Source organism: Colletotrichum orchidophilum (genome assembly GCF_001831195.1).
Source record: "Colletotrichum orchidophilum strain IMI 309357 chromosome Unknown Scaffold_5.1, whole genome shotgun sequence".
Lineage (NCBI taxonomy): Eukaryota > Fungi > Ascomycota > Sordariomycetes > Glomerellales > Glomerellaceae > Colletotrichum > Colletotrichum orchidophilum.
The window spans coordinates 436,127-460,058 of NW_019172961.1; the positions used below are offsets into that span (position 1 = coordinate 436,127).

Genomic DNA, 23,932 nt, shown 5'->3' on the forward strand with positions numbered 1-23,932 from the left:
CGGTTTATACACTGCAGCAGCTCCATCACGGACTTCATGATAGTGCACTCGACCCGAGGTGGCGATAATGACTCTTGGCGTATTGTTCAAAGGGTTTGGAGACGATGGTGGAGTTGTGAAGTTGACGGAATTCTTGATTATCGTCTTGTTCCGTGGCAGGCAGCTCGGAACCGAGGCGGAGGTTAAAACGCATCGGGCAAAACCCATCAGATCGGCCCCACGCCGGGGTTGAAGAATGAAATAGACACTTCTTTGCCAAAGAGAGAAAATTAACTCACAGTTGGGCTTTCAAGTTCTGGTTTCGCCGTTTCAATTGAATTGACTCAAATTAATCTTCAAGGCGTAAGCAGTCTACGCTACAGTATCTTTGGCATGTTGCAAATCGGATCCTTATGTAGCCGACTCTTGAGAGCAATGCAAGCGAAACCCACCTGCCAGCCCTCCGACGGGTGGGTGTTCCCAGTAATAAGCGGCACGATCAAAAAGCGATAAGCCTCTTCTCGTTCTCCACTGGGATTCTTCGGTGACAAGCAGGTTTCGCTGCGGCGGCCGCCCGTCCTTGTTCCAAATGGAACGCACGGCAAGTGATTTACACCAATGGGCCAGTGAATCGCGATCGAGTGGGTACTCTTAAGCATAGGTGAGCAACCCTCCAGGGGTCCAGATGCGCAAGACCCTTAATCGTTGACCAGCCATTCATTGAATGAGGAGGCTAGGCAGCCAGCCGTGGTGTACAATGTAGCGGTGCAGGATGATGGTCGCGTGTGATGACTGCTGATACGTCCGCGACGCGGGGATCCCCTGTACCCTGGGCACGGAGAATTGCCCGTCACCAGTGGCCGGGCCGCCCCACGGTAAGCAACTGCGGGCCAGGTCCTACGTTGACATTCGAAGGACTTTCGGGGAAACCCCGGAGCGGTTAGGGTAGCTATAGAAACAGCTTGCAGTCCCGTCCGTTTGGAGACCTAGATGTCTGTAAAGTAGCCCTTGGTCACAATGAAACTGATGACGGTGATGAATCGACACTGTTCTAGCTTTTTATGCGTTAAGACGATACATAAGGCCTCCCAGCTGTTCAAAGTCCGCTCTAGTCCCCGGAACTAGATCGCCGGTGTGATGAAAAGGCAAAGAGGTCCGTTGTCGATTGCAGGTGTATAGGCATATTTCGGACAGTCGGGGTGCGACGAGACTTGGCATTCCTACATGTACCTGCAGAGTCAAACTAGAAACTTGCCTATGATATGGGTTGGTCAGTCAGGTAATAGTACATGCTGTTCAAATAACTACGTTCCTGGCACAATACCTACCTCCATTCACATTACTTGATCTCGTATTCGCATCATTCCTGTAGCTTCTCAAGTGTACCATTCAACTTGATCGTGTCCACTTGCTCCAGTCATTGTGGAGAAACGTGTGAGACATAGCTCAAAGGTAGCCGAGGGAATAGGAGTTCCTTGTTGATGAGAGCCCGAAAAGCCCAAATATTGGGATTTTAGGGATATGAGTTTGAAGGCGCCGCAACCTTTCAGCAAAACTATGGGTTGCAGTTGAGACATATAGTTCGCAACTGCTGTGGCAGATCAGCAGGTGACTTCCCGCCAAATGAGACTTCGTGATGGTTTGGTTCCCCACGAAGCCATCATACGGCAAGGCGCTCGCAGCCGAGGCCAAGTGAAATAGATCAGATTTTCTTTCATCACTCTGTAGACTCAAAGTCGAACTTCAAAACATGGCCATTGACATGTATCGATTTGGCCACGTCCAAGTTGTTCAAGTCATTGAGATATTATAAATAGAATTATACGCATTGAGCCCCTAGCTGAAAAGGACATGTAGACGAGACACGAAAGAGCGAGGATTTTATGCAGATATGAAATGAAGGCTGAATTCTCAAAATTCACTTGATATTCTCGACGAAAAAGACTGGAATGCTAATTTACAAGCAATAAGAGACCAGCCGATGCCGTTACAATTTGTCTCATTGTTTTGTGGTCTGGTTCCTTCAGACACTTGCAGCCACCATCAGCTCTTCGAACTCGCAATCTCCCTAATGAACGCAACCCCCATCTTTGCTATCCCATCATGTCATTATAAAATGCTTCTATCGACGTGTCGACTTCCGACTAGTCAAGTCCCCCACGTTAGTGGAGAAGTATGGTCTCATTGCTGCCTGCGGTGTGCAAACCCGCAACTATATCCCCTTCGGTTCCAATACCCACATTCGCGCATTCCTTTAGGACCCCGATTGAAAGTGTTTTGTTGAATCGATTTTTATCTATCGGCTAGTTTCCCGAGGTCCGGGCACAGTACTGTTGAGGTAGTTTCTTCTTAAGGCTCGGTGCAACGTCGATCTCCTCCAGAACCCCAATGAGAGGGGGGGCTCTCTAGTCGTTAAAAGATCCCTCTCTTGATTTCCGTGCGTCCGCTTCAAACCAGCTTGATCTTCTTTTTCATGCTTATTGTGATTTATTTGGAAAGATGAGAAGGTTTTCAATTACACAGTCCAACGCCGTACCAAGTCTGGACAATGTCACATCAGCAAGTTGCCCCAGCGCAGACTCAAGTCGGGAGTCATAAGCATGTGCCAATACGAGGCGGAATTTTCCCCACGCCGCGAGAGGATCACACGAATCATGTACCGTGAATGTAGTATCCCGTTGTCGACACCGACCTCGGCGATAACGATGAGTCAATAGATATATCCGGGTATGCATCACCAATATGTTCGAGGCCTATGCGAGTGTTTGAATGCTGATCCGTACCAGGCACTACCTAGTATGAGAATCGACCGCGGCTTGGAAATCAAGCATTGGTGAGAGTAGAAGTCTATTCGAAAGAATATACCAGACTTTAAACTCAGAAGACTAGTAGTGGAAGGATTTGGTGCTGAAAGTTTGAGCATTTACCCATTCCAACCTTAAGCCGTCTGATATACGAACAGGAAATCGAGCTGCGGCGTGAGTCAGCAGCACTGTGAAGCGTTTCGAATTCAGCTTCTTACTGATCGTAGGGGAAATACAATACATGAATGATACAGTGAGTCTCGGAACAATCTCTTATAATCCATGATGGTGCCGCGCAGCCGGCGTGAACCATGTGTGGACTTTGATTCCCCCGTTGGAGGACAGACCCTCAGTAAACAGCAAATGCCACTCTCTGTTTGTGTCCAAATCAAGGTGAGACCCGGCCACTTTGATGGTTGCATCCAACGGGCGACGGGCCTTTGATACCCCGCGTTTGACCCGACTAGCCTGCTGCGCTAGGAGAAGGATGCGGGCTTTATAAAATGTTAAATCACGTCCAGCCACCTTCGATCTTCTAAATTGAGGTTATATGGACATGAGATGGTGTGTGAGCTTGAGGCAAGCGAACAACATTATATGTCAAAAACTCGAGCGTGCTATAAAGAGTTATGTTTACCGTCCGATGAAATATCGCACTCAGGCGTCTGGCCCGAGCCAAGTTATCCGGAGACTAGGAGCCAAAAGCGACGTGTGGTAGGTTCGTTAGTTGACGAAGCTCCGTTACGCATCTGTAAAGGTGTGGTGCGATGCCGGAGCCGAGGTGGCATCAGAGAGCTACAGTATGCGCCTCGGGTTGCAATTGAGTCTTTTGTCTCAATGAAACCCTCAGCTCACGGCACAGCATTTACTTCATCATACACGTTACCGAGGCCCCCATGCTATCATGTTGGATATCCTATATAAGACCAAACCCCGATGGATTTCTTATGAGCTATCCTTCAGATCTTTAACCGACAGGTTCCGGTTCACCCTCAATTCCCAGAAAGGCGCAGGTAGTCTCTGAAACCCTTCTTAGCTACGATGGTCTCCTCCCTCGGCACACTCCTCGTCTCCACCGGCCTCTTCTCCACGGGCGTCCTCTCCCAGGATAACCTAGCCCTCAGCAGCGGCTATAAAACCCTCACAACCAAGAACTTCAACTTCCAACCGGTCAAAAACGCCCAGGTCCAGGCCTCTCTCAAATCCGCCGGCGACACCTTCGACTTTCTCCCCCCTGGACTACCTCTCCCTCCACTCCGACCAAGGCGGGTGCGTTGTCTGCTGGCATGAGGTCGCGCGCGGCAAAGTGGGATACCGAGGAGGTTCCGTTTGGGAGCGAGATGGCGTGGGATTCGACGGGGGCAGAAGGGCGTTTATTACTGGGCAAGTGAGGTTTGATCTTTGATCTCATGGGTATGATTCATCTTTCTCGGTCTCGCGGTGGAATACGAGACCTACGTCATCCAGGACGCAGACTTGGGCATGGCGACGTTTGGGGTCGTCGTTACCGGCAGTGTCTCTGTGACGATGGGGACGTTGAGCGTTTCGATTGCGTCACGACAAAGGATGTGGTTAGTCGGTGCCTCTTTCGGGGAGCAGTGTGACGCTTCAGATTGGGCCGGCGTAGTTATCGTCGTGTCTAAATGACCATGATACTCGGGGTACTTGGCCTGGCTTGATATGTCTACCCATTCTGGCTTCTATTTTCAGGACGCTCTCGATACGCCCCCTACCAACCTCAACATGCCCGCCAAGTCTAAACTATATAATGAGCTCAACTCTATACCATCTATAGCATATCCATCTACAATCCATCCAGCCTCCTATTCTCATCATCAAAACCACCACCAAAAAAAAAAAAAAACACCCAACTCTCCATGTCCCAAGCCCATCACAACACCTTTTCCAAAACCTCGAACCACAAATCATCCCGCAACGCAACGCCCCCAACCATCTCCGCGTACGGAAACGGCCTCCTCTCCCCCGTCTTCCCATACCCCCTCCGCTCATACCACGCAATCAGCTCCCCCCGCATCCACAAAACACACATCTCCATCCTGACCACGCCCTCCCACTCCCGCCGCGCATACGCCTCGGCGAAACTCAACACGGTCTTGCCCACCCCGCCCGCCTGCCTCGCAGGATTCACGGCAAAGAGGCCAAAATACGCCACCGTAGGGTCCTTTTTGCTCCGTACGACTTCGCAGCAGGCAAGCGGCGGCGTGGTGGTGCTGACGGCAGCGTCGTCTTCAGTGACGAGCAAGACGACGCCCTCGGGCTCCTCCAGCTTGGCCAGCAGCCCGCGCTCGTCGATGCGCTGGTCCGCCACCAGGTCCGCCTCCGTCGTCCACCCCTTGCGGGAGGCTTCGCCGCGGTAGGCGGAGCGGATCAGGGGGAGGAGGAGGGGGATGTCGGCGGGCGTGGCGGGGCGGAAGGAGAGGGATGGCTGGTGTTGGTGTGGGGTTGTGACCGTCATTGTGAGAGTCCTTAGGAGGCGGAGCGGTTTTGGTGCGTTGTGTTTGGCTTGTTTCTTTTTTCTGTGTTTTTGCTCTTGTTGGTTATGAGATGAGATGAGCTGTGTGTGGTGGTGGTGGTGGTTCGTGGTGCGAGATTTTTATTTATCTTTTACCCCTGAATGAGTTGCGTTATGATCGTGAGGCTTCTGAGCAAGTTTTCTTCTTGAGATGGGATCTTGCTTGATAAAGGTGCTTGGGTCTCTTTACAATAAGAACAACTGACTGCGAGTGGATCAATGGTTGAATTCAAATGGAACACGTCAAGTAATATAACTTTGCCAATCGCGAACATGAATGAATCTTAATACAAAACTTCCTCATCGTCATCCCAGAACCCACCGAACCACCCGACGAAACCTCTCCCGGACAAAATTGTCAGTCAAAAAATTCCCTCAGGCCCACGCCTTTCCCGGACCTTATTCGCACAGGTCATTTTTGATTTACACAGGTGCTTGAAGAGGAACACAATCGCCGAAATGGACTTCTTTGCAGATGCTGATTGGCCAAAGTCCAAGATAGCGTGTGCTAGCGGCCTCAAAACTAACCCTGTTTGATTCCTTAACCACGGGTTATAAATCAAGGAGAGCGGGGGCCCCCGAGTCATGCAAGGGCGCCGTTTTTTTCTACATTCTTGACATTCTTGACATCTTTTTGACATTCTTTTGACATGACACTGTCTCAAAGACTCGAAATCGGCCCCACCAAACCCGGCCAGCTCCGCCAAAAATCCAGCTTCCCCGCCGTCGACATCCCCTCCATGTCCGAATCGTACCTCCGGAATCCATCATAGACTCCCCTCCACCGTTCACACTATACATTGGAACTCGACAACTCCAAGTCCTCCCACTTAACATTTCCTCAGCAAACGTGAGAGATATAAGGATTGAGTTTCCCAGACCCCCAAGCGCCTTGCTGATTCATCCCACAACTCCAAACCTGCAACCAGGGAACATCGCTGAAAAGCTCCCGCGTCCAGAGTTATGGGATGAACACACACGCACGCAAGCCTAGAAACATGCAAAATACATCAAGGATCAAAGCTCGACACACGTCTCACGTCAGGAGCTATCCCGCACATAAACAGTAATATAAATTAGAAATTGCTAGTCAACATGCGCGCCAGTCAAACATGAGTCGCATACTCCATTTCATTGAGACGTTTCTATATCAAGGGTATCGGTACAAGCACGTAAAGCAGTAACTGAAACGAAAAAAAAAAACACACACGCGAAAGTGCCATGCTATGCTATGCCATGCTGCGCAATGCCGAGCCAAAAGTCCTCCTCCTCCTGCTCCTGCTCCTCGTGCCCAGACTACCTCCCCTCAGACTTCCAAGCCCCCCCTTCCTTTGGACTGGGAGGCTTCACCACCCAATCCATCCCTCACTTCTTCATCTTGGGCGAACGCACTTTAACCCCCTGCGCACTATCCCACACACTCGCACTCACCCTCGCAGGGATCTTGCGGCCCCTCAACCGCTGATCAATCAGCCACAACCCGACAACAAACTCGACCTTGCTCAACATCCCTCGATGGCGCCGGTCCACGGCATCCCACACCTCAGCCAGCTCCTCCCGCGGCAGCCGCGAGCGGCGCCAAACCTCGCGCGCCACAATGTCCACCACACAATCAGCCGCATCGTGCGGCAACGACGGCGAGCCGCCCAAACTCGGGGGTGGCAGCAGCAGCAGCCCCTGGGACGAAGCACCGTCGACCAGCAGCATGCCGCGGTTGCTCGCCCACACTGCCTCATACCGCCGCCGTTCGCGCACCGTAATCTCGTCGCGCCATCGCCGCCGGGCGCCCTCCTTGTGCGAGTGCTTGTTGCTGCCGTGCTGGTGCTTCTTCCTGCGGATCTCGTCTTCGTCGTCCGATTTCGACGGCGGCTGGCGAAGCGTCTGTCGCAGGCGCGGAGACTTTGTGCGACTCGGCGGCAGCTGGGGCGGGGAGAGCGTAGACTGGCCCGAGTTCGAGGGCGTCAGGCGGGCGGCGGCGAGGGATCCGGCCATGATTGCGTTAGAGAGGGAGTTGAGCGGCAGACTCGTAGTCGACGAGGCGGGCGTGCGTCGCGGGGTCGCGCGGCTTGGTGAGCTGTTGGCTGATGAACGGCTCGGGGTGCTGTGCGTAGAATTTGTTTGACGAGCTGTCGGGCGAGATGGGACATATTCGGGGACGGCGGTCTGGTTGGACTCGGCCGATACAAACGTGTCGTTAGAAGAGCTCGTATCGGCAGTTGATGGCCTTGCTCCGGACTTGGAACGACGAAAGGGCTCCTGCAATTGGCTATGACCATAGACTGAAGCCATACTGCGAGGTTTCGTCAATGGACGAGGCACTCGCTCCTTGGATTGAGGACGACCACGCGGCTGAGGAGGTGTAGGCGGCTGCAACTTGGCCTTGGATTCCGGTCTCTTGGGTTCAGGAGAGCGAATCTCATCACCAGCTCGCTCGATCAAGGGCGGGGAGACAGATGCACTCGGCGTAGCCTTGATCCGCGACCTCCTTGGCTCCGGAGTCGCCGGGGGCCGCGCTGCCTTTGACTCCGGCATAAGTGTTCGTGTGATGGGCACCCTCGTGAGCTGCGACCTTGACCGTACTACCGGTGCTTCTGAGGCTTTCGGTGGCATGCTGACAGCAGATTCTCGCCCCCTGGCAAGCGGCGGCGGCTCCAATACAATCTCTCTGTGCACAGCCTTGGCCGGCGACAGGATCGGTTTCGCAGGCGACGACTTGAGCGCAGGCTGCCTCGCCTGCGGCGTGACATCCCCCATAGACTCCCCCTTTGCAACAGCCATGATCGGCGTGACAGGCCGCGGCTTCACCGTAGGTTTCGTCTTCAACACCACTGGCTCCTCAACAATACCCATCCTCGCCGCCTTGGCACGGGCAGGACTCAATTCCCTCTCCGGCGTCAACGGTCGAATCTTGGGCCTAGCAGAAACATCCCCGCCGCCGCCGCCGCTCCTCTTCACGGGATCAACATCCTCACCGCCCCCTCTCTCAAACATGTTTATCAAGTGACCCGTGGCGGGGATGGACGTCGTATCCGGTAAATCGAGGCTACTCACCACGCTCTCCGTCTCCCCGACGCTGCCCCGCCTGCTCCTCCTCGCAAGCTGCATCTGCTGGAGCTGGTTCATCTGTGCAGGCGTCAAGGCAGAGGCGGCGGGACTCGCGTGCGGACTAGGTGAGGCGCTCCGCGAGGCGGCCAGCGTGGCAGCGATGTAGCTCGGGCTTTTGGGGTCGAGCCTCGTCGACGTATGCGGTGTCAGGTGGGATGTCGTTGAGGAGGCGGCGGGACTCGAGGCGAGGAAATTGGACAGGCGGTCTCGCATATCGGACGTGCCGTCGCGGCCGAAGCGGCCGCCATCGCCCGGAGTTGTGGCCAGGCTCGCGCCGGTGTGTTGGCGCTGTATGGGGCTTGTACTTGTGCTCCGGTCGTAGGTTGATGCGGTGGAGGCGGCGATGAGGCTCGCGCCGCGGCGACGACTGATGCCACTACCGCCGCCGCCGGTATTTATGGGTTTCGGGGGTGGAATGGGTTTCGGTTTCGTCTTGTTGAACGCGAGATTCGCGCCTTTCAAGGCTGCGGCTGCATCGGAGGCTCCGCCCGACGGGGGTGGGTGGTGATGGTGGTTATGGTGGGTATTCATCATCATGGCGATGGACGACCGCGAGGAGATGTCGTGGTAGAGGAAGGCAGCATCGGAGGGTATTTGACTTCTTGGTGGGTATCTATATGCGTTCGGTCGATCAACGGGCTGAGGATGTTTCGGTCATCGTGGGACCTTTGCGTTTGTCCCTTGAGGTCGAGGGTGATTAATGGACGCGTTGAAGAATTGTTGATTCGAGCAAAGGACGCACAAGAAGAGGGGTGTTGAGGTATCGTCGTCGGGATTGGTAAGAGATATGAGGCTGAGATTAAGGTCAAGTAGGTAGCTACCTAGGAGTCGAGGTTGAAGAAAGAGGGAAAAGGTAAATGGAACGCTGAGGACACGGAGGTAGGTGGTACTCTACTCGGCAGCGCGGCGCAGAAAGCGGAAATGGCCGTTGCGGGCTTGCGGCTGGGCTCTAGCTTCCTGCGGAGATGGGCACCGCGTGCGCGATGAATTTAATTTGAGGGGGAAATCCAGTCAGCAACAAAAGAGTTGGAACGAACGGGTGGCCCGGCGACGTTTCCCTTCCTCTTTCCTCTTCCCCCAGTCTCCACTTTCTCCGGTGCTGTCGGGGTCTGTCTACGGGCGACCGTCGGGTTTCTGTCCCCCCAAGGAAGCATTCACCTTTCTATCCGTATTCCGTACATAGACATGATCCGCAAGTCAATTCATCAAAAACATCCTGGCGGGTTATCATACGTTGTTTGGGGCATGACGCACCTTCATGAATTGGGACCAAGGAAATACATGAAGATCTCAACATTCACCAGCGTCATAGCGGATCTGCACACCATGGCCCTGGCTAGATGCTTGCTCACCCGTCACCCGTCAACTATTTACTTCATAAGCACCCGCTGCCACCGGACAGACGGGATTGGGATTTTAGCCCACGACTTATTCTCTTAGTTTTAGTCTCACATCATTCTTCCGCCGGTACCTTATTCCAAGTGCACGTTTACGCTGTACTTTGAGTTGACTCTCCTTAGCTCCCGCTTTCCGGGCGTGCCGCCGGCGCCGGCCATCCCGTCTACCTTGATCTCACATGCTTTGGACAAGGTTCATGATGTCGGAAAAATCAACACCGGAAACGTCGGCTTCTCATCGTACACAGTTCTCCTTACCCTCCCACTTCGTTTCACTTCATAATACTAGGTAGGCAAACTCTGGTCAGGGACGATACGAAGAAATGATGGATGTACGCATCACTGCGTTCTCTTTTAACTACACTACGAAAAAATACCTATTTATCCCGCATGGCTAAAACGCGCAGGAGAAATCAACACTAGAAACTTTCAAAGAAGCAAACAAAAGACAAAGTGTCCGCTCCTGAATTCTCGCAAGGGGGTAATGGGGGAAGGGCATCAGCCTATCCAGAGTACCCGACCGCCCCGAGAAACCAAAACTCCAAAGGATCCCTCTTTCCCGTTGCTTGCGATGACCATTGCTTGCGATGACCAAGGAAAACAACAAAATGGTATACCCAGATTTGAGGGTAGCTGGAACTTGTTGCGTCCGACATGAAAAAAAAAGGAAACAAAACAACAGTCAGTCGTCAGAGCTGTCGATGGTCCCGCGGTCATATCTTAAGGTAGACCATGAGGGAACCCAAATGCCTCGCGGCCCGGTTGCCAGTATGCACAGAAAAGAAAGAGAATTCACAATGACCTCCCTTTCCCCTCTCTCGCCTCAACTTCCTTCAACTTTCCACCAAACACAACCGGCCAAGATACAAACGACACGGGAAAAGAAGCGAATGGCATCCGCAGACACCGAGATCCTCGACCAATTATTTTCTTTACCAAAAAGAAAAAAAGGCATGTTCGTCATGAGCGAGTAGTAGCTGCATCGTTCAGACATGAGGCGTAATCATCCGACATTATCATCAGGCAGTATAACTTCCACGGCCGGCGTACCAAGATGAAGAAACAGAGCGGGCGGCGGATACGAGACTTGTCGCCTCTAGTATCCATCCTCGTCTGTCCACTCGCTGCCCGAGATAATGCGGTTACCCTCGCCGTCACTGTAGCCATGCCCAGCATGTCCACCAGGTGCCGTCATCGGGAACGGTCGCTGCCTCTTAGGATCGCTGGCCGGTGGTCGATACCCGGCTTCGGGCTCGAAACGCTTGCCGTTGCGGGCAGCCCGGACCTTTGCGTAGTATGTGTCGGTGGCGTCCTGCTCGGGCTCGCTGGCGTCGTCATATGTCTCCCAGTTCTCTGAGCCGGTCACATTACTCGATCCGTTGGATGAATTGGAAATCTGCCGGGGCGGTGGTGCTTGGGGGTAGGAAGATGGCGGATATTGGCGGAGGGTCGAGGAGTGGGAAGACGAGTAGTCGTGTTGAGAGGACCCTTGAGAGTGGTGGGAGCTCTGGGAGGCGTACGACGCATGCGAGTTATGCGAAGCGTGTGAAGTATGTGAGAGAGTCGAGTTGGCTCTCATCAGCCGCGGCTGCTGACAGTCCTCATCGTAGGGATCTTCAAGCTCGACCTGGCGCACAATATTCCCGCCTAGTCCAACTGCTTTGTAAGGGTTGACCGGCGTCTCTAGTTCCACCGTGTTGAGATCGCGCATTTTGGGAGGAGGAGCACGCATCTGGTGATTTCCACCACGAATCGTTGCGTATGCGTCAATTCTCGACGCCGGCCTCTCTTGTCGCTCGGGCGACGCGGCGCCAAAGTTGCTATACTTGAGATTGGCCAATGGTGGGCGCGCAGGAATCCGCGAGGGACTACCTGGTGGCCGGTTGAGAGTTTGCGCTCGCTCTCTCAGGCTGCCCATGGAGGATGCCGGTCTGGCGATTTCCTGGGCTTTTGCGTGAGCAGAAACTGGTCTAGTTATGGGAGCCGCGCTGTTCATGTTGTTTGCGCTGCGTTTGGTGGTAGGCACAGGCGCTGGTGCTGGTGTTCTTACCCCGTTGCGAGTCGGGGGTCTCACGATAGATGTGATGCTCTGTGCTCTGTTGTGCCCTCTCGGCTTGGCTGCTGATGCAGGGGCGGCTCCGGCGCCTGGGGTCTTGGATCGTGGGCCAGGTGCCGGTCTGTCCTCAGCCTCCAGGACGTCCAAGTAGCGTTCACCATGGACTGTAAATGGCCGTCCGTACTCGTCCTCGAATCTCTCGAGCGTTCTGCGCAGCTCGACGGCAATCCTGGGCAGCTCCTTTGCGATACGCTTGCGCATTTTTTCTTCTCTGAGAAGCTTTCCGGGATCGCGCTTCTCGCCCTTTTGGCCGCGCCCCATGAGGCGGGAAGCATCCTGACTCGATGCTGCGAGCTCATCGCGCTCACTCGTGAGGGTTCGATGTCTTTCGACAAGCTCGAGAGTCGGAAGGCGCTGTTCCTTGAGAACTTCCAGTCGTGCAATCTCACGCTCGTGGGCTTCGAGGAGAGCGTCGCTGTAGACGTCAGAAAAGGCGGGGGTGAACTCGAGCATCTCATCCTCGGACAGGTACAGCGAGTCCCACAGCTCCTGCAGCTTGAAGCGCGCATCCTCGACGAAAAGATGCAGGTTCTGCCTCTTCAGCTCATTGAGACGCGCCAACTCATCTTCAAACTCGTTGATTTGTCGCACGCCACAGCCTCGGTTGCTGTTGAGAAACGCCTTTCTCTCTCCCATGTCCACCTCCAGCTTCTCCCATAGGGCCTCGACAGCAGCGCGCAGATCCTTGAGTCGCTTTTCGCGGTTCTTCTTCTCGTCCGAGAGCTTGTCGCGTTTCGCCTTGAGGCGCTCAATGTCTTCCTCGTGCAAGCCCAATTGTTCGGGTGATTCGCGGTAATATTTGACAATAGCACCGTCGGTTTGAGCCTGAGGGGTGCCCAACTCAGCCCAGAGCTGAATCGTGTGCTCGCAAAGGGCCTTAACCGTTGCGACGCGGCGCGTGTACTCTTCATAGACTCTCGTAAATTCATGATCGAGCTTGTCCACGTACGATGGTGACAGGTCGAAATTGGGGGGTATGGATTGGTTTGGGCCGGTTGGCGGCAGAGGGATCTTGACAAAGGTAGGTTCAAGGTGTGACGAGTATGATTCGAGTGCTTCGACAAGCTCTATGTCGCTGGTTAGCATCATGTCTTTTGGGGTCTCCTTGCTTCCCGATGAACTCACTCTTGACCTGTTCGAAACGCTCCTTGTGCAATCGGCTGACTTGCTTATGCTTCTCCTTGAGCGTCTGCAAGCATCTCGTAAGTGGGTAGGTGATTTGGATGTCGTCGCTGCGGTCCCGGCGTGCACGGTTGTCGTCGAGTGATGCCTCCATCTGCTGTATTGTGGTGATTATGCGCTCGGCTTCTTCAATCATTTCCTCCTTTTCGCTCGTGACTAGATGGACCTGGTCGGTCAGGGCTTTGGACAGCGCCTCGAAGAGCTGTGTGGCGTGGATGTCAGAACAGATTATGCAAGGGAAATGGGATGAGAGAAGCTCACGTCTTCCTCGCGTTTTTCGCGATCATGGTTGGGGACGCCAATCTCATCAAACAGGCCGTGCAGCTGGCCGATGATGGTGTTGACCTGCTGGGACAGGTAGCTGGTGTCCATGGTGGATTAAGCTGGCCAAACGAGTAGCCCAGGAAAAAAAAACTGAGGATGAGAGAGAAGGCGGTCTGGTTCGGGAAATTGATTGCGATTAAGGTACGTGTGATAAGGCGTGCAGGTCGTGGGGGTAAAAGAGTGGGCGCAGCGCAAATGCTGATTGTTGATGCTATTCAGAGTGGCGGGGAGGCTAGTGCAGGTGGGCGCGGCGAGTGAGTCGATTTGTTTACTTTCTCCGAGGCAAGGTACTTGGGTGCGGTTGCGACGTGGACTGGGAAGCGAATGGTCACCGAAAGAGTTGCGGCGAGTAGTGCATTGTCCAGCAAGGGAGATCGTTCAGAGAGAGGAAAAAAAACAACAAAAGAATGAAGCTGCGTCGAAACCTGCAGTCTCGTGGGATCTATGAGGTTGAAGAGATTTGTCTGAGACCGCTCGATTTCTTTCTCCTTGTTGATGACGAGGGGAGCGTTTTCGGGGGAAGAGCGGAGGGCGGAGATTGGGGAAGTGGGAAGAGGATGGGAAGAAACTCGGTCACGGCGATAAAGATGCGAAGGTGCCACTTGATGAATTGAATTCACGGCGGAAGGAGGGTGGCAGAGGTCAGAGGTCGGTGGCCGGGAATGTCCAATTGTCGAGGGCTACGAAGTAAACGGGTCCTGGGTTTTCCTGTTTGGGTTCGCACCGTGGGGCGATGTCTCCACGGCAACGGGGTCAGCTCCCAGCAAGCAAGGGTTACGGTGCCTTTTTGTGGTGGGTTTCAGGAAAGAGCTACCCCGCCATTGGCCACCTTCTTCCCATTCAACTCTGCTCTTCAGCTGCCTGCACCTTACTCTGTGGTACGACCAGGGCACGTGCAGGGATACCTAGTGAATCAATGTGGATACCCAGTACGTATTTGTTGCCAGGCTGTTATAGTGGGTCCGCTGATTGTCGCTGTCAGCTCAGCCCATGAGCCAATCTTAGCTTAGCTCGTTGCACCCGTCAACCCAGCACACTTCTTGATATCTGCCATCTGCGATATCCGTCATCCATACGGCGGCCACTTCATGGGCGAGGATAAGGTAGAATGGACTTGTTGTGTCTGTCTGCCCCAGCTACCTTAACATCGAAGCCCTATAATCTCAACAGTTATGTTGAGCCGTGATATTGCTGTTGGTTGGTCTACTGCAGGCAAATCGGACGATCAAACAGACGCCGTTCTGCGCAAACAAATCACCCGCAGCTCTAGTCGCGCATCGGCACCCGCTTTGTTTACATCACATCGCATCGCATCGCATCGCCCCCAACGAAATCCCTCTGCAAGTCATCCATCCACAACAAAAAAAACTCGTGCCTTTTTTAGCCACGAAAAGTTAACCTCGAGTACAGCTGCCTCGCATCACGCTAAACTCATGCACACGAAAACTTTGTTGCACCATCGCCTATCCACCCGATTCCTTCATGCACCTCAACGCGCACCTCCTGCCTCCGACTGGACTCCGGCTACGAAGAGACAAATCCGCGAAAGACGGAAAATCAAGAAAATCGATCTGGCTCATCTCGGCTCTTTCCCATCCCATGCTCGCTCCTCCCCTGCCACGCTCCATCCTGCTGTGGGCATCTTCAGGCGTGTGCTCCAGCGGTGAGATGCAAACGCAGCCATCTCCCCCCCGTCTCTCATCTCTCACCACGGTGACGAGCACCGGACCTTGCTTTTCCCAGCATCCATCGATCGCATTCATGGCGGTACGGACTTTATGTTTTCTTCTTCAATTCGTCTTTCCCCTCTTATTCAGGTGATCCTCCTCTTTTCTAGCCAAGTCCAGGCCCTCACTCAGCCCCAGACGAATTTCCATCTCGAAGCTCCAAGCTCCCAGCAGTTCCACGAATATCAATGGATATCCCATCATCCCAAGCCACTGCCCGGGAAACCATGAGATGACAGGTCCCATACTGAGGCACCCCGCCCACGCTCCCTTGCTCCCAGCCTCCCTCTTCCAGACTCCCCCAGACTAGGACGAAAATCGTCGTAGCCGACCCGTTCAGAACCAGTTTGATCTCCGCAACGATTCGCCTTTGCCGTCGTACTGCCCGGGCTGCACAAACTTGCCAGCCACCCTATTCCAAGTCCAGCCCAACATACACTCACACACATACACACACGGCACATGCCGCCCGCTAATAAGCTTCTGGGTCGGGACTTTTACGCGCGCATCTCGAACGCACCCCTCCCCTCCCTTATGTTCGCTTGGTCTCTGCTGGATGCCCAATGGCTGGGTAGTAGCTAGCGTCCTTACCCTACCCCTGCTCTTCCCGGCGACGTCATTGTCGCCCTCTCCCAAGACGTCGTTGCCCGGTGGACTTGCCGTGATCGTGATCCCGCTTGCCAACCCTGCACTTTAGCTCAACAATGGAACCCGTTGCATTATCGCAAATTCGCCATGGCCGAAGGATCGGTATCGTCCATGGCTTTTTAGCTTGTATTCATCACTCTCCACATCCCTCAAGCACCTATCCGTACAATATCCATAACAGAAAGCATCCACTTGTTTCGTACGTAATCCTCGGTGGGCCTCAAGAAGCTGTGAATACCCTAGGCCGCCTGTCAGCTGGAACAAAATCGAGATGGATTCGGTAGCCACACACCAGTTCCTGTATGCTTCATCATGAATGATGAGCTGGCCATATGTGGTGATCATTGCGAAAGCCTTTCCAACTTCTCATTCTGTCCCATACTTCTGGTTTTGTGTTCGAGCGGTTGAGCGGTCTTGGTTTAAATCGAACAGATATTGAAAGACGTGAAAACCAGCCAACAGAACCTCCGCCATCTGTTCAAATCTCGCCCGTGTTCAATCCGTTCTGCTCGCGTAAAACTACATGATTCTTCAACTCCACGCTTCTCGATCCCAGAATAACATCTACCTCTCGAGCTGAGCTTAGTCCACCGTTGAAATCTCGCAGCTACCGGCATGCCCAGCTACAAATAAGCCAACCGCTACCTCGAGATTCCATAAGTCACACATCCCAGCCCGTGCAAAGGGGCACTTTGGGAGACACTTGGAGTGGACCTGATTCGTTCTGGACGGTGCTTTGGGAGCTGGCTGGTCTATAGAACTGGCGTCTAATTGCCTTCGGGTGAGTAGTGCGAGTAAGAGAGAAATCCATCCATAACACCGCCATGCAATAATTTATAGCACCAATGGCTCTGGTAGGGTTCCTGTTCCGTCCCTTTGATTGCGAAGTGCGGTACGAACGTAAAGGGTCGAAGCCTGAAAGTTGGCATGGGTCTCTTTTGCTCCAACCCAACAAGGAAGACAGATGACATATTTCTTAACACCAGCGGGGATATGCTCCTCGCGGAGCCTGGCCAACCTGCTCGCCAGCGCAGGTAACTCACTCGAGATCGAAGGAATCCATAGGCGACTAGTTAGGATGAAATGCCACGTTGGCCTCGAATTCAATTAACATAATTGAAAGGTATCAAGATAATTGATTGGCTTGAGGTTGTACTCAAGCACCATGTCTGCTCCACCAAGCCCAGCAACATATCAGCGATCCGTCACATGCCTATCGAGAACAAATACAGCCAACTGGATCACGGGTGACGGTCCTCGATTCTCTCTAAATACGAGAACAACCCCGCTTGGCAGCTTGAGTGTAGAGAATAACGCGATAGGCTGAGTAATCGCACATAATAGTTACGCACTACACAGAGGCAGGGTTAAAATTGATTGGTAAACTTGATGCAATGGTGTTGCAGATAGCCGCCGGAGAAGAAGGCTATCGGCACCTTCAAGCCCATTGGAACCCAGTTTGACTGCATTTTGATCGACCTGTCCCGAGACAACTCATACCTTTGTCTGTCAGTCTGTGTCAGAGTCGCATTCGTTTATCAAAGCAGATGACTAGTGCTTGAACACAATAGGAGATTTACCTGGCGACTTAGTCGCAACTAAAAGTCGCTCAACGACTATGTAAGTCTTTGAACTGCCCTGAAGGTGTTCATCACATCACCAAACTTCTTTTGAGTACTACGTTCTCTACCGTTCCCTGTCTTGGTGCGGCGCCTACCTGCGACTCCCGCACTGGCAACTACAATGAGTTTGCTAGTCTAGTTCTAAGAGCTGAGCCTACCTCAACCTAAGTCTCTTTCAAGGAGACAACCCATGCCCAGAGATAGCAGCTGTGTTGGCACTGGTGGAGCTTTGGCGGCAAATATGGATCTTTCAACATGACCGACACCCTATTTCTTTTTTTGTCTATCTTGGAGTGTCCGATTCCTGAGTGTTGTACACAAAACATAACGTTACATGTATGCATCGGGGGTATTGGATCAATGTAATAAGTTATGTGGTGTAGACTTCCACTCTCCCGCCGGGCGTAGAATACCACTTCAATCGTTTGTTGGAAATAAACGTTTTTGGTTCCACCATGAAATGACCCCTGATACGATGGTATGTGGTGACTGGAAATAATCCCAGATTACAATCAATAGAATAATGAACAATATCCTCTTGGATATGTTTGCGTCTGACGATGAACTTATATACTGAAGAATCGAAACCAAAGAATGAGACACGCCCTACCCGTGACCACTCACGCCTCCTCCGCACCCGCAAAGATGGCAACACCAAACGTCCGGGTCCACGTGCTCCCCTCGCTGTCCTCAATCCCGATATCAAAATGATCGATACCCGCCTCGACTCCAGCAGTATACGTTGCCTTGCCCCCACTAACCGTGACCCCTCCCTTTTTCGCGCCGGAAACCGTAAAACTAGGCTCTTTGAAACCCAAGGCCAGGGCAGCGAGGTCAACCTCGACAGACTTGGAAGGCGACACATACGCATGCGGTTCAGCCATGAAGTTGAGATACCCCTCGATAGCGGTATACCCATCGCCGCCCGTCGAACCATCCCACCAATCCGCAATACCATCCCCGTCGGCGTCCCAGCTCGCGGCGCGCGTCACCGTGGGGAATTCCTCGAGCCCGCCCGCGTCCTTGGGGTCGTCAATGAGGCCCTTCTTTCCCGAGACGGAGCCGACGTAGGTGTACGTGCCGGTGGCGGTCTCGTTGACGATGCGCGCGTCGTGGACGTCGCGGACGGGCTGGCTGGCGCCGCTGTCGGAGAGCACGCGCTTGTAGGCCTCGGTCGAGGGCTGGGTCTCGACGTGGGGCTCGAAAAAGGGCTCGGCAAAGAACTTTTGGTAGGTCGGGGCCGGATCGAAGCTGACGTCGGCCCAGCAGGCGATTGTGGTGTTCTTGGTCGCGGTGCCGTCGCCGGACGGGTATTGGATCGAGTCCTGGTCAAAGTAACCGGGCATGGAGTTGCCGGCGCAGTAGTATTGTTGCATGCCGGGCATGTTGTCCTCGTACTAAGGTGTAAAATATTAGCGGCGGGATTATATATCCTCGTAAAGCCTGTAGTACCTGTGCTCTGAGGGCGAATGTGAGCGTGGAGGCCGGCCCATGCTTGTAATAATTTCCGACAAAGTTGACCTTCTTTGCACCACCGTCGGTAGCACGGCCACCTGTATATGTTAGGACAGTTGACTCATCCTCATGGCATCTATACTACATACCAAAGTTGTAGACAACGTTGTTGCGAATATCAAGCTGCCCGGCAAACGCGGCATTGTCGTCAACACCGCCGCCCATGCTCCAGCTCCGGCCCTCGGCGTGGGCAAGCAAATTGTGATGGAAGGACCCGACGTCGCCGCCGATCGTGGCGCTGTAGCCGTGAGCAGTGCCGTTGGGATAGTTCTTGTGGCCGGCGATGTTGAGAGGTTCAGAGATCATGTTGCGCTGGAAGGTGATGTTCCAAGCAGACCGGGAGCTAAAGGCCTCGTCGATAGTCCAGCCCTGGTTATCGTACTTAGCATCAACTTTCGTCTTCCATTGATTGTTATCGTGAAACATACCATGGAGCAGCGGTCGAAAATGCAGTGGTTCGAACCCTGCATGCCCATGCCGTCAATAGTCTGCCCAGAGATCTTGCCGGGGCGCACGCGCATGTGGCGGAAGATGATATCGGAGGCGCCGGTCAGGCCAAGCGGGTTGCCCTGGATAACGATGCCCTTGCCCGGAGCGGTCTGGCCGGCGAGTGTGATGTACTGGTCGTTGACGGATATGCGGGAGGTGGTCGTGATGACACCGCCGACATCGAAGACAACGATGCGCGGGCCCTTGGCGATGGTCAGGGCGTAGCGGAGGGTGCCTTGATCTGTGGTATCTTCGAGGCTGGTCACCTTGATCACTTTACCACCGCGGCCGCCGCGGGCGAATCGACTGAACAGCCATGTTAGAAAGCTCTTTGCGATAGAGGAGAGGCTTTGGACACTCACCCCCAACCTTCGGCCCCGGGGAAGGCTAGCTGGGCGATGCGGAAGAAAAAGACGCGGCCGGCGTAGGTAGTCGGCCCGGAAACAACATCGACTCGCCAGTAGAAGCTGTCAACGGTGTTGAGGCCTGCGAAAAGATCAGATAATTGCGCAAGGATTCCAAGGGAGCGGCAAGCCCACAACTTACCAGGCAGCTTCGCGCTCGCTTCCGTCACACCCTCAGCAATGCTCTTCAAGTCCGTCTGCGACGTGCCCAGGTACACATTATACTTGACACCCTCAGCAGAAGCGGGAGCCTGCCAAGAGGCAGTGACGCTGCCGTTCGCGGCAATTTCGATGCGCTCGTCGCGGTGTTTGGGCGCAGGGAAGCTGATCTGGTTCTGCATCGACGGTGCGTCGACCTCGAATCCGTTGAGGAAAGCCCGCTTGTCGCCGCCGCTGCTCGGGGTGAAGACAATCTTGGTCTCTTCCGCGGCAGACGTGACCTCGAACTTCAGGTACGAGTTCGCGGCCTGCCAGATGTTATCCACGCGTATGGACTGCTTGAGGCCGATCTGGGCGCGCTGCCCGTTGACGCTGATGTCGAGCGTCGCGGCCTCATTGAGGGCGTCCCACGCATTGTGCCATGTCAGCAGGGTGTGATTACCCGGCACCAGGCCCTTGATCGTGAGCGTGAGCGGTGAGCCGTCCTTGTTGGAGTTGCTGATGCCCTCGTTGACGACGCGCTCGCCCAAGGAGGAGAGGAACCGCGTGTACTGGTACTTGTAGTAGTTTCCGGCCAGCTGGGAGCCGTTGCCGGCGGCGAGCGTAAAGGTGACGTCGCTCTCGGTGATGTTGCTGACCGTGATGTTGGCCTTTGCGGAGCCAGGGATCGTCCATGTGATGAAATCCGACTCGGCGAGGTTCCGGACGTTGGCCGGGTTGAGACGGAGCCGGATGGGCGCTACGGCGGGCAGCGCTCCCGAATACGGCTGCAGTGACCCGCTAGACGCCGAAGCCGTAGCCGATGGCGGGGCCGACTCTTGGGCCAGCGATGCCGTGGCGAGTACCGCCGTGGCCAGGGCCTTGAGTATGCCCTTCATTATATGGACAAGGGTGGTTTAATAATCGAGGAAAAGACAGACGAAACGAATGATAAGACAATATGGTCCAGGGAGTATGGTGCGACGGGCAACAAGTTCCCAGAGTGCGCCGAGCGGGGTCTAGTTGCGCGGGAGAGGGCCTTGGGGCTACCCAATATGTAGGAGAGCGTGACGGACGGTCTCGCGCGATATTTGCCCCGAACTCACCAGTCTTGTATCCTTTATTTCCCCGTGAGGATGATCGCCTTCTACTGTATGAATGAAGGTGGCTCGATCTATTTACATGCAGCTGCATCCCCCAGATTAGATTGGAAAGTGAGTGGAGGGTCCCCCCCGGGTGAGGTGCCCGGGAACAGGAGATAAAAGTGGCGGGGTGGCCAGCATGCGCGCCAGGAACGGTTCCTGGAAGAAAGGTGGTTGCAGAACCGCCAGCGATCACCGGGGAAATTCAGTACGGACTCGTTTCCACGAGTAGTGTAGCACCCTTAGACCTAGCGTTGCATCCGCTGCCATGACGGCGCGGACGTGGGTGCCGCTGTCTTGCAGGTCTTGGCAAGTATTTACGAGTGGACTCGGCGGGTATGATGTGTGTTTAGGCTAGATGAAGCAGCTCGGATATCATGGTGTAGGACCCCATATTGGAACTTGCAGGGCAGCTGCCAAGGCGCGAAATTGCTTTGCGGTTCGTAAACGGTAAAAGGGGGAACTTTAGAGTTAGATCCGTAGGCGAAAGGTGACATTTGTAAGATTTGCCTTCACCGTTCAGATTGACCGCAACGAGAGAGTTTGAGTTAGTTGGGTGTTCCCGGAGCCCTCCGGCGGGCAAAACCACTGCGGTTAGATGAATCCAGTTAAGGTGGGATGAAAACCCTGTAGCTTGCAGCAAATAAGTGTTTTTCCTGGAGGAGCATGCTCGGGTCTCTGCAACTCGGCGCCAGTGTCCATCTTTGACGCATAACTCAAAGTCGGGCGACCGCGATCATCGGCGGCGACAGAGTCTAAGGTTTCGATCGCTGGTTCAAGAAACATTGAGTTCTCAAGTCTGATCCGCCCCTGAGTCAAGTTTCTGCACTTACATAATTTGACCAAGCTATCGAAGTACTCAGACTCAACCTTGGCACAGAGCACTGACACTATCCGATTCTGTCGAATTCAATAATCCAACCCGAAGTCGCTCAATATATAGCCCCATGTTTCTTTCAACCAATTTGTTATGCGTTCCGTCAGAGTTGATTTGATGTGATGTGGTATTTGAATCTCCAAGTCTCATCAACACGCTCAACACATGCACTAATGCCGCAACGTGGAGCTCTGCGCACGGATCTTCTGGGTCATCGGTCTAGATCTAGAATGCACCCAACTTTGCTATGACACCAATAATGGGGGTCGCCATCTCCCAATGCCAGTAAGTTGCGGCAAGCCAACGTAAGGAGTTGAGGATAAGACGAGAAGGATAAGACAGTCGGAAACCAAGTGATTGCGAGAAGGCTTCAGACGGCGCTACCGTCCGCGTGCACGTCATCAGACTATGACCTTTTCGCAGGGTAACCCAGGATATTTCTCTTAGCTGCATTTGAAGCTGTGGGTGCGCGGATGACTCAATGAAAATCTAACCGTAGACGAAATGTCTGTAATACCAAGTATCTGCAGTTACCTTGACTCGCTACCGAAAGCGTCGCAGAGCCCTCTGAGCGTCATCACAACCTCTTTCGTCTTCATAAGCGGGACGCCTTTCTCCATGAAGAAGGCTGTCAAAGCCTAACCTATTCCAGATTGCCATGTCAACTAAGCATCGCAAATCTCTCGATCTCTTCTACACTTATGAGAGGAGAAATTACAAGAGGATGAGACTTTCGACTTGGGGTCTGCTTATTGTCTTGCACCGGGACTTGCGTCATTATGTATGTCAAAGTTTCCGCAACAACTGGAAGGCGTTCCTCAACGAACCAATCTTATCCTGGCTTTTGGAGTTGCACCACTTGGTTTCCGTGCATGCCTCATCATAGCGACTGAGTAGCATAGCTTGGTTTTGAGAACCTTACCAGGCGGAGCGAAGTGAGGCAGGTACGAACTCGGCTCCCGTGCTCACTGCGCGCCAGACCATGGCCGTGGATTGGGTTTTTGGTTGTGCCCGCATCGACTAGATCCATGATGGCTCAACATCCCTCCGGCGATGGATGAGAGTGTGGCCAGCTTGGGAATCATCAATTGCAAGGTGCTAGGATCCTTGGGGAAACTCTGAGGCTATAGCGGAATGCGACAAGCTGGATGGCTTTGAGGAACGAAATAGATCGAGCAGCAATGCCCTCCTAGATAACACGCTACAATGAATCTGCTTGTGGTCTCGCACCCTGTGGGATATCGTTGACATTGTGGGATGCCGCTTTGAAAAAGCATAGGTTGCCTGTGCGTGTAAGCCCCTCCTTGCCCGCGGGATGGATTCGACGAGACCAAAATGCGTGTCTTTTGGCAGAGCTTTCAGAGGCTGTGCTCTGGTGGTAGATTGACTCCGTCGTCGGGGCATAAATTCACCACGGCCGAGCCCCATGACATCCACTCGCCGAGACATCCATGTGCGGGCGGGACGCGGGTAAGGTGAGTTTAATTCGCCAGGTCATGGTCCGCGAAAGAACCCGACGCTGTGGTTATGAAGCATTGGATGCGGGGAGGAGGAGATCACGCAGCTGCGTGCGCGCGGGCTTCGCCGAATCAGATCAGACTATTGTGAACCAACTTCCTCCCCGCCATATGCTCGGACTCTGCTGTGCCACCTTGGCGCATTGGTTCCTTAGAAAAGAAATCCACAGCTTGCGACAGCACGGTTGTATACCTGATTCGGCATACATACAGCTTCTACGGACGCAAAAAGGATGCATTTTGTACGGCCGAGTCTTATCTATCTCTCGGTCTAACTGGCCCCGGGAGATGGCCTCTAGCGAATGGAGAAGCCGAATTCGGTGCCGGTAAGGGTAAGGTGAGCATGACTCGCGTACGCTAAACGCGTTATAACACCATGTTCTCGGGCTGCTAGATTGCAAAACGCCGCCTCC

The 23,932-nt window shown here is 53.8% G+C and overlaps 5 protein-coding genes across 5 annotated transcripts; 1 reads left to right on the forward strand and 4 right to left on the reverse strand.

Annotated features, from left to right (window-relative positions):
• Positions 1-3,824: 3,824 nt before the first annotated feature.
• CORC01_01048 (uncharacterized protein) lies at positions 3,825-4,430 on the forward strand (the record flags this gene model as incomplete). Its single annotated transcript, XM_022612704.1, has 2 exons — positions 3,825-4,052; positions 4,251-4,430. The coding sequence occupies 2 exons, from the start codon at positions 3,825-3,827 to the stop codon at positions 4,428-4,430; spliced, it is 408 nt and encodes a 135-aa protein (XP_022480865.1).
• Positions 4,431-4,674: 244 nt separating this feature from the next.
• CORC01_01049 (acetyltransferase) lies at positions 4,675-5,259 on the reverse strand (the record flags this gene model as incomplete). The annotated part of the gene is made up of 1 exon (XM_022612705.1): positions 4,675-5,259. One exon carries the CDS (start codon positions 5,257-5,259, stop codon positions 4,675-4,677), a length of 585 nt encoding a protein of 194 aa, XP_022480866.1.
• A 1,422-nt stretch (positions 5,260-6,681) lies between these two features.
• Positions 6,682-8,958, reverse strand: CORC01_01050 (increased rDNA silencing protein 4; the record flags this gene model as incomplete). The annotated part of the gene is made up of 1 exon (XM_022612706.1): positions 6,682-8,958. The coding sequence occupies one exon, from the start codon at positions 8,956-8,958 to the stop codon at positions 6,682-6,684; it is 2,277 nt and encodes a 758-aa protein (XP_022480867.1).
• A 1,956-nt stretch (positions 8,959-10,914) lies between these two features.
• CORC01_01051 (microtubule associated protein) lies at positions 10,915-13,488 on the reverse strand (the record flags this gene model as incomplete). Its single annotated transcript, XM_022612707.1, has 3 exons — positions 10,915-13,001; positions 13,060-13,318; positions 13,378-13,488. 3 exons carry the CDS (start codon positions 13,486-13,488, stop codon positions 10,915-10,917), a joined length of 2,457 nt encoding a protein of 818 aa, XP_022480868.1.
• Positions 13,489-18,057: 4,569 nt separating this feature from the next.
• Positions 18,058-20,882, reverse strand: CORC01_01052 (pectate lyase; the record flags this gene model as incomplete). Its single annotated transcript, XM_022612708.1, has 6 exons — positions 18,058-18,834; positions 18,890-18,990; positions 19,042-19,321; positions 19,381-19,747; positions 19,804-19,927; positions 19,988-20,882. The coding sequence occupies 6 exons, from the start codon at positions 20,880-20,882 to the stop codon at positions 18,058-18,060; spliced, it is 2,544 nt and encodes an 847-aa protein (XP_022480869.1).
• Between the last annotated feature and the right edge of the window lie 3,050 nt (positions 20,883-23,932).